Raw genomic sequence first — 13,494 nt, forward strand, 5'->3', positions numbered from 1 at the left:
GCTGATCACAGCTTTGTTTATATCCAGGGCCTGGACATGACGTCATAGCATCGCGCCCGGGCCTCCGACAGTCATAGAGATGAAGTGAAATCGCTATGATCGTCATCCAGCGACAACCGATTCTTTCTCCGGGTCCCCGATGGCACGGGATAGCACGGAGAAGCACCGGATGGTCCCCTCCCGTTGCCTGTAAGAACGATCAAGCGGCAGAACTTCCGCTATGATCGTTCTTATGGTGCACAGAATCACCAGCGGAAACAAAGATATCTGAATGATGCCTGTAGCTGCAGGCATCATTCAGATATTCTCACTGAAAGTCCAGGACGTCATATGAGGCTCACTGATGTTTTAGGGGGTGTAAGCTCTAAAGGCACAGGGAATCTTGTGGAAATTGATGGCAGGATTAATGCAGCATTTTATCAGAAAATACTGGCAGACAATTTGCATTCTTCTGCATTAAAGCCAAGCATGGGATGGTCTTGGACTTTCCAGCATGACGATGGTCCTAAACACAAGGCCAAGTTGTCACTCCCAGTGGTTGCAGCAGAAACAGGTGAAGGTTCTGGAGTGGCCATCTCAGTCTTTTGACCTTGATATCATCGAGCCACTCTTGGGAGATCTCAAATGTTTGCATGAGCTGGAGGCATTTTGCCTAGACAAATGGGCAGCTATACCACCTGCAAGAATTTGGGGCATCATAGACAACTATTACAAAAGACTGCTTGCTGTCATTGAAGTTAAAGGGGACAATGGACAGTATTAAAGGTGTTGAAAACCCTCAAGGTTTTTCACCTTAATGTATTCTATGGAGGATTGGGCGGCTCTGTGCAAAACCAAATGCAGAGGAGGTACGTATAACATAACATGTTTATTTAAAAGGAAAAAAAAAAAGAAAAAACCTGAACCTTTTAGCGTTCCTTTAAAAACTGAGGATGTGCAGACTTTTGAACAGGGATCATTTCATTTGTTTACTTGTTGCCATGTTTTGTTTTATGATTGTGCCATTCTGATATGACCTACAGTTGATAAGAAATCCTATAAGAAAACAAAGAAATGTGTTTTGCTTACTCTTGTTTTCTTTATAGCACATACTGTATATTACCAATTCTCTAAGGGTACACAAACTTTTGCACATGTATCTTAAAATGAGGATGTCACGTAATTTTTGGGGGGTTTTTTGTTTTTTTTCATGATTTTTTTTTTTACTTAACTCCATTGTTTTGCTCACAAGTGCAGTAAAATGAATGAATGAAAGAAAGTTGTATCTCGTGACATATTTACTGCTGAGAGTTTTTCAGCAGTTTTTGTTTCTTATCCTTAGTTTGTGTGACATTTTAAGATTTTATTTCTTGGCTGTCAGTAGTTTTTTTTTTATTTATTTATTTTTCACAATTATTCCTTGCTTTCATTTATTACTTGGTGTTGATATGTGACAGTGTTTTTTGCTTATCCTGATTATGTCTTCCAGGCCATGTGGATTTTACAATTGAAGTGGAAAGATCACTGAGGGTATTGGATGGGGCTGTCCTTGTTTTGTGTGCAGTTGGAGGGGTTCAGTGCCAAACTATGACAGTTAACAGACAGATGAAGCGATACAATGTCCCCTTCCTAACTTTCATCAACAAGCTTGACAGGCAAGGCTCCAATCCTGTAAGGGCCCTGCAGCAGCTCAAGTGAGTATCACTGAATGATTTCTATGAATTTTGGAAGAGATCATACAATGTAGAAGTCACAGGACCTTGGCCATTTTTTTTTTTGTTTTGTTTCTACAACAGGTCCAAACTAAACCACAATGCCGCATTTGTCCAGATTCCTATTGGACTTGAGAGTAACTTTAAAGGGGTCATAGACCTTGTTGAAGAAAGAGCTGTATATTTTGATGGAGAATTTGGGTATGTATAGTTTGCAAAGCGTTTTCTCTGTATTATTGTTTGCACTTGTAGAGATAAGGAAGCAATTAGCTTATTTATTATTATAGGGCCATAAGCAGCGATGTGCTGTAAGCCACAACATCAGATATAAACCTTTATTTGCTTAGACTGGCACTGCTATTATTCTGTAATAAATATGCTCTATAACATTCTTACAGGCAGAATGTGCGATATGAAGATATTCCAGCTGAGTTCAGAGCAGAGGTTGCGGATAGGCGACAAGAGCTGATAGAAAGTGTGGCCAATTCGGATGAAATTCTTGGAGAGATGTTTCTAGAAGAGAAAATCCCATCTGCTGCTGACTTAAAGGTGGACCATGGACATAAATATGACTGTTGTCTTCTTCTTTTTTTTTTTTTTCATTTTCTTATATACAAGGAGACTAACATTAACTTTTTTTTTTCCCTCAGTCGGCCATCCGAAGAGCTACACTGAAGAGGGTATTTACACCTGTTCTGCTGGGAAGTGCCCTAAAAAATAAGGGTGTCCAGCCCCTTCTAGATTCTGTATTGGATTATCTTCCAAACCCTGCTGAGGTGTCCAACTATGCCATCCTCAATGAACAGTAAGTCAGCGTTCGATAAGTTATATGTTATGTTTCCTTTGCATTATTAGCAATAAAATGTTGACGTGTAAATTAAGGACAAAGCCAAAGGTGCTGTTCTTTTAGGACATATTTTTAATTTCTAACTCCTAGATGCACATCCCAAATAAACCTTAATCAAAAAGCTTGGGGATTAGGAAGAAAATCTTCATTTCTATGCTAGGTGTCAACAGCATTAAGTCAAAAACGCCATACATGAGTCAACTAGCAGGTTGAATGAAAAAAACTGACACGATTACCCCATCCACACAATTTAGGTGAATGGGGGAATCCTCCCCACTGTGTCATTGTATTCTGACAGCAGAAAGACTCCCCTGCCGTTAAAATTAAACTGATCAGCGCAGCAGTCTATAGCCTGTCATGCTGATCAAGCGGCTTTTTTCCAACAGAGCGGTTGACCAGAAGTAATTCAGCAGATCGACTTCTGTTCAAGCATAGTGGCCATATATGGATCGAAATTAGGCCAGTCCCTGCTGATAAGACTGAATTTCGATCCACTTAGAGCCAGCTTTACAGTGGTGTGCATGAGTGCAGAACATTGTTTTTTTTTTTTTTTTTTATTTCTTAGTTGCTTATGATTGGGATTGAAAATCTGGAAAAAAAACTGCATCAAATTCAAGTGATATGCAAAAATGCAAACAAAGTTTTAACATATTTATTTTATGTACTATTATATTAATTATTACACAAATTTTAGGGAAAAAATGCATGTATGTGTAAGGGCTGGTCTTGTGAGGACTAGCAGGTTATGTTCATGAATGTTGGATAAAGAGTATCTAAATTCTAGAATGAGAGAGTAATACATGGCAACTTACTAACTCATAGGGGTGGTGGTTGCATGGGCTTTCTTGAAGCTAATGGAGCACATTCTGTGCTTTATTAGCTTCAATGTAGGACCAGTAAGGGGTCTAAAGGAGAACCTGTCAAAAAACATTATTACATAGGGGACTGTTTGTCCCACATGTGATATAAAAAGTATAGTGAGAAAATAAAGTTACACAAGCACTTAAACCTGTACATATATGCACATATAAACAAAAAATGGGGGGCACCTGCAAGCAAAATCATGGATTATGCTACAAATCTTACATCTCGTCCTGCACTTGAGAGTGAGAACATACATTCTAAGGCCATTAGTCACAGTTAGCTCTAATCTAAAGACCAGTAGAGATGTTTAAAGTGGCGCCTATGAAGAATTTAGGGTACCCAAGTTTGCTGTCATTTCACAGGCACGTGCAATTTTAAGACTTGACTTGTTGGGTATCAATTGTGATACTTGGGGTTTTCGCTCAAGTAGTAGTGCTTTCCGGTGAGATTAGACGAGCCAGGAAATACTGTATCAGGGCGTGTGGCTCACTTTTATTTAAAGGAGAAGTCAGACAGGGGACCTCCTGTTTCCTGGGTAGAGCCCTCATGCTATGTCTTTGATTAAAAAGGCTGTGTACACCTGCACACACAAGGTTGCTAGTCTTCAGCAAATCTTGGACCAGGGTTAGGGGCTTCTTTCCTCTCAAAATTTTTAAATCCTCTGGACCCCAATCCAGGATTTCAAAAACTGAAAAGCCAATTTTCTTGACTCTGACATGCTGGAGCTCTTCAACCTGCATCCACGGGAACCCTGTGTAATCTTTAATCTCATTAACACAGTGGTAGGGTCTGGCACTATCACACCATTTAGTTGGCACAACCTCATCTTTAAAGTTTTACCAAAAAAATGGGTAATAAATTTTATGTTTCTTAAAATTAGGTTACTGAAACGGTTGTGCTAATATCGATGACATAAAATATTGAAACTACCACTTTTTCAGACTACAGGGTGTCTGCTTTCAGAAAATATGTCATGTTTTGGGTGTTTAAGCTAATTTTAAGGCCTAAAAAGATTTTTAAATGTGTGTAAAAAAAATTGTAAAAAAAAAAAAACCTAAACCAAACGGCTCTTGAAGTGAAAGGGCTAAATGCACATATGTCTGTTGGTAATCTGTGTAAAAATGTAGATAGGCATTTGGGTTTTCTTTGTAACTGAGCTAGATGTTTGCTGTGTAAACAGGTGACAATTGCTCAATGTGTACTTGTCCATTTATCTTAACTCATTTAACAATGGTAAACATGTTTTTCTTTTTAGAGATGAAGAGTGTGCAAAGATATTGATGAGCCCTCTCAGGGATGGCTCTCATCCATTTGTTGGACTTGCATTCAAGCTAGAGGTAGGTGTATTTTTTGATTGGTTGCATTTTAATTGAATTTGTCATATGTAAGAAAAGACTATGGCTTGACCCCTCACTTACAGTTTTCACCTTGAGGGAATCTGTCAGGATAAAAATGAGCACCGCTATATATGACTTATTCTTGAAGGCCTATGTTCCAAAGCTGTCATTCCTATTGTTACGGTACTGCTTGGTGAGTCACTTACCTGGAATAAACGTAACATGTTATTTGTTGGAACCCCCTGATGTGTAACTGGGTCAGTGGCTCCCAAAGTAGTAAAGTAAGGATAAGAATGACAACTCTGGACATGAACCTTCAAAGTCCACTTTAACTGTTCCTACGTTGCTAGCCTGACAGGTTTTGTTGAAGTCAGTTTTGCAGACGTTGGCTGTGTATGATCTAATAATCCAATCAGGAAGTAGCATGTTTCTTCAGTGAAAAATGTGCCTTATTATTTTTCGTCTGGTTTAGGCTGGTCGCTTTGGTCAGCTGACGTACGTCCGCGTGTACCAGGGAATGCTGAAGAAGGGAGACTATATATACAATACAAGAACAGGAAAGAAAGTCCGTGTACAGAGGCTTGTCTGTCTTCATGCTGACGTAATGGAGGTACAGTGCTTTTGATAAGAGTACTGAGAAAATATATTTACCTGATTTGTTTAATACTTGTATAAACTAACAGCCATAGTTTGCGTTTAGTGATATTTACCTCTAACCTATTTGCCAATATGTACAAGATATTATTATTATTATACGAGATTTATATAGCGCCAACAGTTTACGCAGCACTTTACAATGTATAAGGGGGACAACACAATTACAGTACAATACAGAAGGGACAGGAGGGCCCTGCTCGTAGAGCTTACATTCTAAAGGGAGGGGGTGGTGGTACAAAAGGTAATAGCTGCAAAGAATGATTTGATGGGGGTGGCAGTTATGTGGGTGTGGGATAGGCTTCCCTGAATGAATAATATGTGACAACAATAAAAAGCTGACAGAGGTTCTATCATTCCTCTACTTTAATTTATACATTTTCTTTTTTTACTTCAGACTGTGTTGTCATTAGAGAAAGTTCCCTTCACTTCCTGGGGGCAATCCTTCCCCTTTTTTTTTTTTTTTTTTTTTTTTTTTTAACACCAGGAATCTCTTCAACAAAATCTTTGTGGTAAACCCTTATAGGAGTTCGAATTCTTCCCCACTCTATCCAGCTAAGAAAAGGTTTTGGCTATGGATGCACTTTTTACCTGATATTTTTTAGGGACTGAGCTGTTAATAAAGGAAGCTTGCTTTAAAGTATATCTAAAGCCAAAACCTTTTTCTCGAAACGTCTTCCAGGGCAGCATCCGAGAGATAGGCTCCTACTCCCTGAAACAGGAAACACATTAGTCCACCTTTATAAATTTCACAGTCTAACCTGCGTGCCTCAGTTGTTTGTGCTTCCCCTGGACCCACAGGAGCTGCAAAGAAATGTTTTCTTTTTAAATTTAAAGTGTGAATTTAGGTTCACGTTAACATTTCATTAGTATTAAAACATTCAAGTTTTTTTTCCAGTCTGAATATTTACACCCCTTATAATAAACTGTTTCTTGAAATTTTTGTTTTTCAAGGATGTAGATGAGGTATTTGCAGGAGACATATGTGCATTATTTGGGATTGACTGTGCAAGTGGAGACACCTTTACCAGCAAATCCAATGACAACCTATCTATGGTAAGTTGCATACCCATGTACGACTACAGAAACTAAAGTTATTCTTCCTGGAGAAGAGCTAGTAAAGAGGGGGATATGGTTACAATAAACAAAATATCAATCTTGACTACAGTATCAGAAATGAACCACTTAATCTAAGAACTCTGAAGAAGTCATACAGCCCAACATGCAGTTGGATGAGAAACATTTTATTTTTAAACTGTGTAAAGCAGGGTACACACGGGCCAAATGTCGGGAGACAGCTGCCGGTTAAAAAAAACGGCCAAAATCCGGCCCGTGTGTATGTCACTTTGACCGACAGAAGCCTGATTAGCGCTTTTAGCTAATTGCAGAGAGCGCTGATCAGAGTGTTCTGGGGTGGGGGGGGGGAGCAATCCCCATATCAGAACACAATAGCTCAGCGGGGAAGATCGCTGAACTGACCTTGCATGGTTAGTACAGTTGTCAGAGCTCAGTAAAAAAACCCTGCCATTTGTAATTTTTGTGAAACTTTGCTGATGGTCCTCGGTATCCAGAAATTGGTGCAGGATTAGCTTTCCTCCTTAGAGGTGTTCATTGCCAGGACAGTGAAATAATGCAGCACATGTGTTGAAAGGTTAATTTTCCCTTTCTCCTCATTAAAGGGTCAGTTAATCTTTTCACGATAAACGAAAAAGTCAACTAACAACACTCTCCCCACCTCTCCTGTTGCATGTACATTATGTTATGCCCATATTCTGCCTCCCTACCCAGTCCGGTACTTTAAAACATTACTACGCAGTGCCAAAGGCTGTGTAAAATTATGCAAGCAATGGAAAACACTTGTTGGTCATGTGACTGCGTAACTGAGTTACTTTACCTTTTTTATTTGTGAAAACATGAACTAACCCTTCAAAGTCCAATTCCAACTTTAGGAACATATTACATGTTCTACCCATATTTAGAGTTTAATACGTTGCTAAGCAATCCCTATCTCCAGATTTAATTGTATAATAGTCAAAACGGACAGTTTTTAATAATCGGTGTAAAATTCAAGATCTGTATAGTACTCTGACTCGTCTGTTTTCTGTTAGAAATGATAGAACCTCTTCTTGGTTACAGGAGTCCATCCATGTACCAGATCCAGTCATCTCTGTAGCAATGAAACCTGTCAACAAGGTAAGATGCTTACAGCCATCTTGTTTGCTTCGTTGATCATTGTTTGTCTTTAGACTGTTTTTTTTTTTTATGTTGTTAATGCTTTCATTATGACAGACTATAAATATACAAACAGAATTAATATGTTGCCTTTGCTTGCAAACACATGTATATAAATAAAACCTGTTCAGTGACTGTTTGGCCTCTTTCACACGGATGATCCGTATGTCCGTTTTTCATCCATCCGTTTTCGGATGAAAAACGGACATACAGTCATCCCTATGGAGCGTCGGATGTCAGCGGTGACATGTCCGCTGACATCCGACCCCGCTCCGATCCGAAAAGTGTAACGGAGGAAAAACCTACTTTTCCCTCCGTTTTCGGATCGGATCGGATGACGACGGACACTACGGACCGTCATCATCCGATCCCCCCATAGGGGAGAGCGGCGCTCTGACAGGTCCGTCGCTGCACAGCGTGCAGCGATGCACCTGTCATCTTCCTGCTCAGCGGGGATCGGCGGAGCGATCCCCGCTGAGCCAGCGTGTGTTCACGGGGCGGATCATCACTGATCTGCCCCGTGTGAAAGAGGCCTTTCTGACATAATGGGTTTTATTTACTAAAGCTGGAGAGTGCACAATCAGGCTCACTTCTGCATAGAAACCAATCAGCTTCTAACCCCAGCTTGTTCAACTAAGCTTTGATAATAAGACCTGGAAGCTGTCTGGTTTCTATGCAGAAGTGAGCCTGATTTTTCACTCTCCAGCTTTCGTAAATAAACCCCAGTGTGTCCATCATCAAAAACTAACCACCTCTGAGGTCTTGTAAAATTCCAGCTTTACAATGTGTTAGGAAACTTATTTAATTATATGATGTAAGAGAAATGTAGTGTAATACTTTGTAATCTACAAAAGATTAGTCTTGGGACTTGTTCACACCATGAGGTGTGTTTGGGCGCACATGTTTTTTTGTGCATTAACTTCACAGGGTTGCCTTATTTATGTGAAACATGCAAAAAAAAAAAAATGCAGGTACAATTTTTTTAAATCGTGCAACACTAAAACAAATGGTATCGCAGAACCATGCATTTTGGTGGGCACGAGCACTTGATGAGCAGGGATGCCATTGAAACATAACTTCACTCTCAGTCAACATTGACTATTTGTAATCCTTATTCTGCTAGCATTTGTAAATGGATAGGAAGGTATGTCATATTTGCTTGTTTGAAGCGCTGTGGTTTTTTTTTTTTGTTTTTTTTTTTAACATTTCTTCAGTTACTTCCTGGTTTCCAGGCTTAAGCAAATTATGTCATACATGCCAAGAGTCCTCCGTAGGGGAGGAGAGGTTTTCCCAGCTAAGCACACCCTCCTGCCTGTATGTCTGAGCTAGGGACAGATTGATTCCAGGAAGTAAATGCTACATGCATCATCTGCCATAGTCAAGATGGCCACGGCCAGAAATGCTAGGTAGTGTTTTTCAAAGTGATTTTTTTCAACAAAATAAAGCATGGAGAGATGGTTGGATGGGTGGGTTTGTTTTAAATATTAAAAATGAATTAAATGGCATTTTTGGTATGTGGTGGTTAGGTGCAGTCTAGTTCCACTTTAAACATTGCACACAATCCCGCACTGTACCTGGTGTGAACAAGCCCTCAATCTTACTAGACTTGATGGATTTCCACTTCCACCATTGTGATACCCCTTAATTGAGCTATGCCTAGGGGGGGTGTGTGTCCCTGACAGCTTCCCACCAATCGGATGTTTCATAGCAACTCTGAGAACTTTTGCAAAGCCTAGTTCCAGCTTTATACAGAATTGAAATTATTGCATCTCTCATCCCTCAAAAAACTGTTACTAGGTAAAATCTGCTTCTTGCTGAAAGCTTAAAACCACTTTAAAGTGTATCCAAACCTAAGAACAAAATATAATATTTTGCAAATTATCAGCCTTACACGTGGTGAATATATTGGTTTTCTGTCTTGGGTGACCAGGCTACTGACTTTACTGTATCTATGGAGGAGCCGATTTCTTGCTCTAGGACTGGAAGTAGTAAAAGTAAAGAACACTTCCCCCAGTCCCCTCTCCATACTTTAAGGGTTGTGTAGTTCAGAGGTCAGCTTCACAGGGCTGATAAGGCTGTGAAGTGCACAGGACAGTGCACTGGATTTATGGCAGCATCAATGGGTGTTTTTTACACCGATATAACAAAGTGATTTCAGTGGTATGTTTTAGCAGACCAAAGAGGAACAAATACAAATAGTGTACTATTGGGTTTAAAGTGTACAGTATGTAAACCCCAAGAAACTCTATCTATATATATATTTTTATGAAAGGCAATATATGAATTTACACTTAAAGTTTGCAAGATATCAAGTGTGCGAAATTTATCAGTATAAATGACAAGTTTTCTTCTCTAATTTTGTAGCGCATACAGACACAATAGGCAAAATCCGTTTTTTGTATAGCTTAAAATGTCTGTTTTTCTGTGTATGCATTTTTTTTGTAAGAATGGTTAATTTTTTGCTCTAATGATTTTTTTAATTTATTAAATTTATTTTAAACAATTGAGTAAACAAAAATGGAATGTTAATCTTGATTGGTCAGTTATTGTTGACCTTTTATTTACTCCCAGAATGATCTAGATAAGTTCTCCAAAGGTATCGGTCGGTTTACACGAGAAGACCCAACTTTTAGAGTGCACTTTGATAATGAGAGCAAGGAAACCATTGTTTCTGGCATGGGAGAGCTTCACCTGGAGATCTATGCTCAGGTAATCAATGATCTGCTTATATAATCATAATGTTGTATAATACATGATGTAACCCTTAGCAGTTACTTTCTAAAGACCACAATTTACATTTACACTGATTTCTGAAATACCTTAATAATTCTCAATTCAGGAAATCATAATAAAATATCCACCTGAAATGTGATTACACAATTCATGCTTAGTAAACCGGAGGAAAGACCATATTTGTAAGCTCAGTTATGTGAGAGTCGCACTGACTGGTATGTGGAGTGGATTATGCTTGCTGATAGACATTATAATGCAGAAATAGGACCACATGGCTACAGATGACACATTGGAAACCGTTGCACCTAGATAGTGAAGTGAGGATCAGTTTACCAGTGCATGGGTGCAGGCAAGGTTTCTTTAGAAGGGACGTCCTTCATTTCTCTTATATTCACTATGCCTGCGCTTACTTGCAGATCCATGCTTCTCTGCAGGCAGTGATTGAGGAAAGTGCTGACATCATGTGACAGTGCTTGGCAATAGCAATTGGGAGCAGGAGAGTAGGTCAGGTGCTTCTTTATACCCTGAAGTAAATTCTCGCTGGCTGAGGAGGAGGAAGCGGCTCCAAGCAAGTGCAGGTAAAAGAGTATAAGGTGGAAGCCCTTTCTTCAAACACTGTTGCCTTGCTTCAGTGGCTGCGTCTTTATTCTTTTTCTACATTCCTCCCAGGTTTTTCAAAAGCAGTAACGGCTAGGCTTCTCTTAGCAATGTCCTAGAAGTTTTCCAGTCAAGCTTCATGAGGTACATAAATGACCTACACCTATAGCAAGGACATTATTCAGCTTTGGTCAAAACTGTACAGTTTGCTTTTATCTACAGATGTCCCTTTTTATATACATTTGTGTTTTTTTTTTATTAGTAAAGGTGAACTAACCCTTTTAATACAGGGGTCTCAAACTGGTGGCCCTCCAGCTGTTGCTAAACTACATTGCAAGGCTGACAGATACCACCATGACTCCCACAGGCTGAGGCATGATGGGACTTGTAGTTTTGCAACAGCTGGAGGGCCGCCAGTTTGAGACCCCTGCTTTTAATATTATTAAAAAAGTACTATTTAAATCTGCAGCACTGTAATTTTCTGTAAAAGTCAATGTAATTTGGCAACCTGGGGGCGTTCTGTACACTGTTGGTGTACAGATGGCCTTCAAAAATCTAATTTCCTGATTGCGTGGCTCAGATTTTCCCAGAAGTCTGCACTAAGATACCAGTCAGATTTTAGGCACCCTCTGCAAAAATATTTTTTTAAGTCAGATACTCTTATGCCGTGTACACACGAGCGGAATTTCCAACAGAAAGAGTCCGATGGGAGCTTTTCATCTTATATTCCGTGTGTATGCCCCATCGGACTTTTTCTGTCGAAAATTCAGACAGACTTAGATAGAGAACATGTTTTATATTTTTCCGACGAAACAAATTACTATCGGAAAAATGGCTCGTCTGTATGCCGTTCCGACGTACAAAAAACGACGCCTGCTCTAAAGCAAGTACAAGATGGAAGCTACTGGCTATTGAACTTCCATTTTCTAGTCCCGTCATAGGTGTTGTACGTCACCGCGTTCTGGATGGTCGGAATTATGTGTGACCGTGTGTATGCAAAACCTTCGGAGTTTATTCCAACAGCAAAACCAGTCGTGTATACAGGGCATTAGGGTTAATTACTTCTAAAGGGATGCAGACACTGCAACTTTTCTCATCGGAACACTGAAAGTGCATCAGTCAGTGTGAAAAGGACATGACCAAACTAACCTCTATTACTTCAGGATTGAAATCTGCAGCAATGTCTGTCCCCTGCAATGCCCATTGATCACCCAGAGGGGATTGTTACTTTTTCTCAACAACTTAAGTATACTGCAGATTGTTACTAAAAACTTTAGATAAGACTTGGAAAATAATGTAACCAATCTAGGATTCTTGGTCAAATCATCTTTATTTACCTAGTTTGGCATTAGAGCATTTTGTTTTCTTTTTTTTTTTTTTTTTTTTTACACACATGTAAAAATCTTTATTTTTGGCCATAAAATTACCTTAAACCCCCAGAACATATATTTTCTAAAACCAGAGACCCTGTACAATAAAAATGTCACATGATATTTGCATAAATGTTTCAATGTTCAAAACACAAGTTTTCAGGAAAAAATATAATAAAATGAATTTTAGTGCAAACACGCACGATACTCATTTTTTGGTGAAATATAAAAGATAAGGTTGTATCAAGTAAATGCATACCAAACATTTCAAGTCAAAAAATTGTGTGCGCCTGTGATATCACAAACCACTACAGTACCCAAAAATCTTCAGAGTTGACCTTTAAAAGCCTTTACAGCTCATCAGTTTAGCATTAAATGTGAGCTCTTGTGCTAGAATTATTGCTCTCTGACATTCGTGGTGATACCTCGCATGTGGTGCATCGCAGTTTACATACACATTGACACCTGCGTGCGTTTGCAATTGCTGGTGTGTGCAGGCAATAGGGGTTATGAGTAAAGAAGTAGTATTACCAAAGCAATTTTGCCCATACTTCTGTAAGTCAAAGGAGTGCACTTAGTTCTGCACTTCTGTGACCCAGATTCAGCCAACAGCGGACTAAAGTCTGCTGTGGGCTGGCGTCAGAGTTTACCAGGCTCTGCAGGGATCCCAACAATAATGTCGGGATCCACCCAGATGCCTGGATTGGCAGCTGGTTCAGCCTCTGTGTGCTGTTAGGAGCCTGAGCCAGATGCTCCCGCCCCTTTTACAGCCTGGCACTCCAGTGAGCACTGGAGAGGTAGAGCACAGAGAGGTAACTGACAGTCACTGCTCTGTGCTCAGAGCGGATGCGAGAACTGAGCAGTTAGCCGCCTTTGATCACTCAGTTCTCGGTGTAGAGGCAGTAGAAAAGAGATGCAGCATAGATTTGATGCTGCACCTACATAGGTGAGAATGAATATTTATTTTTAATTTTTTTCAAACCCCGCACTACTCCTTTTAAAAAAAAATTTAATACATTTTATTTATTTATTTTATTTCTATCACAACTGGTTAATAAACCCCTGTGTGATAACATCGGGCAGGGAATGAAAACTCTGAAACCGGAAGTGATGAAGTCATTGTTGCTTCCGATTTTCATTTACGGCCAATTCAGACTATATGTGGTGAC

The 13,494-nt window shown here is 39.5% G+C and overlaps 1 protein-coding gene across 1 annotated transcript in view; it reads left to right on the forward strand.

Annotated features, from left to right (window-relative positions):
* The window catches only part of GFM1 (G elongation factor mitochondrial 1), a 78,467-nt gene that overhangs the window by 12,627 nt on the left and 52,346 nt on the right, over positions 1-13,494 (forward strand). The window contains exons 4-12 of the mRNA XM_073626098.1: positions 1,469-1,673; positions 1,776-1,892; positions 2,090-2,240; positions 2,342-2,496; positions 4,658-4,739; positions 5,212-5,349; positions 6,348-6,449; positions 7,530-7,586; positions 10,197-10,334. Of these exons, the coding sequence (XP_073482199.1) occupies positions 1,469-1,673; positions 1,776-1,892; positions 2,090-2,240; positions 2,342-2,496; positions 4,658-4,739; positions 5,212-5,349; positions 6,348-6,449; positions 7,530-7,586; positions 10,197-10,334 (1,145 nt within the window). The remainder of the gene's footprint in view (positions 1-1,468; positions 1,674-1,775; positions 1,893-2,089; positions 2,241-2,341; positions 2,497-4,657; positions 4,740-5,211; positions 5,350-6,347; positions 6,450-7,529; positions 7,587-10,196; positions 10,335-13,494) is intronic.

Source organism: Aquarana catesbeiana, linkage group LG04 (assembly GCF_042186555.1).
Source record: "Aquarana catesbeiana isolate 2022-GZ linkage group LG04, ASM4218655v1, whole genome shotgun sequence".
Lineage (NCBI taxonomy): Eukaryota > Metazoa > Chordata > Amphibia > Anura > Ranidae > Aquarana > Aquarana catesbeiana.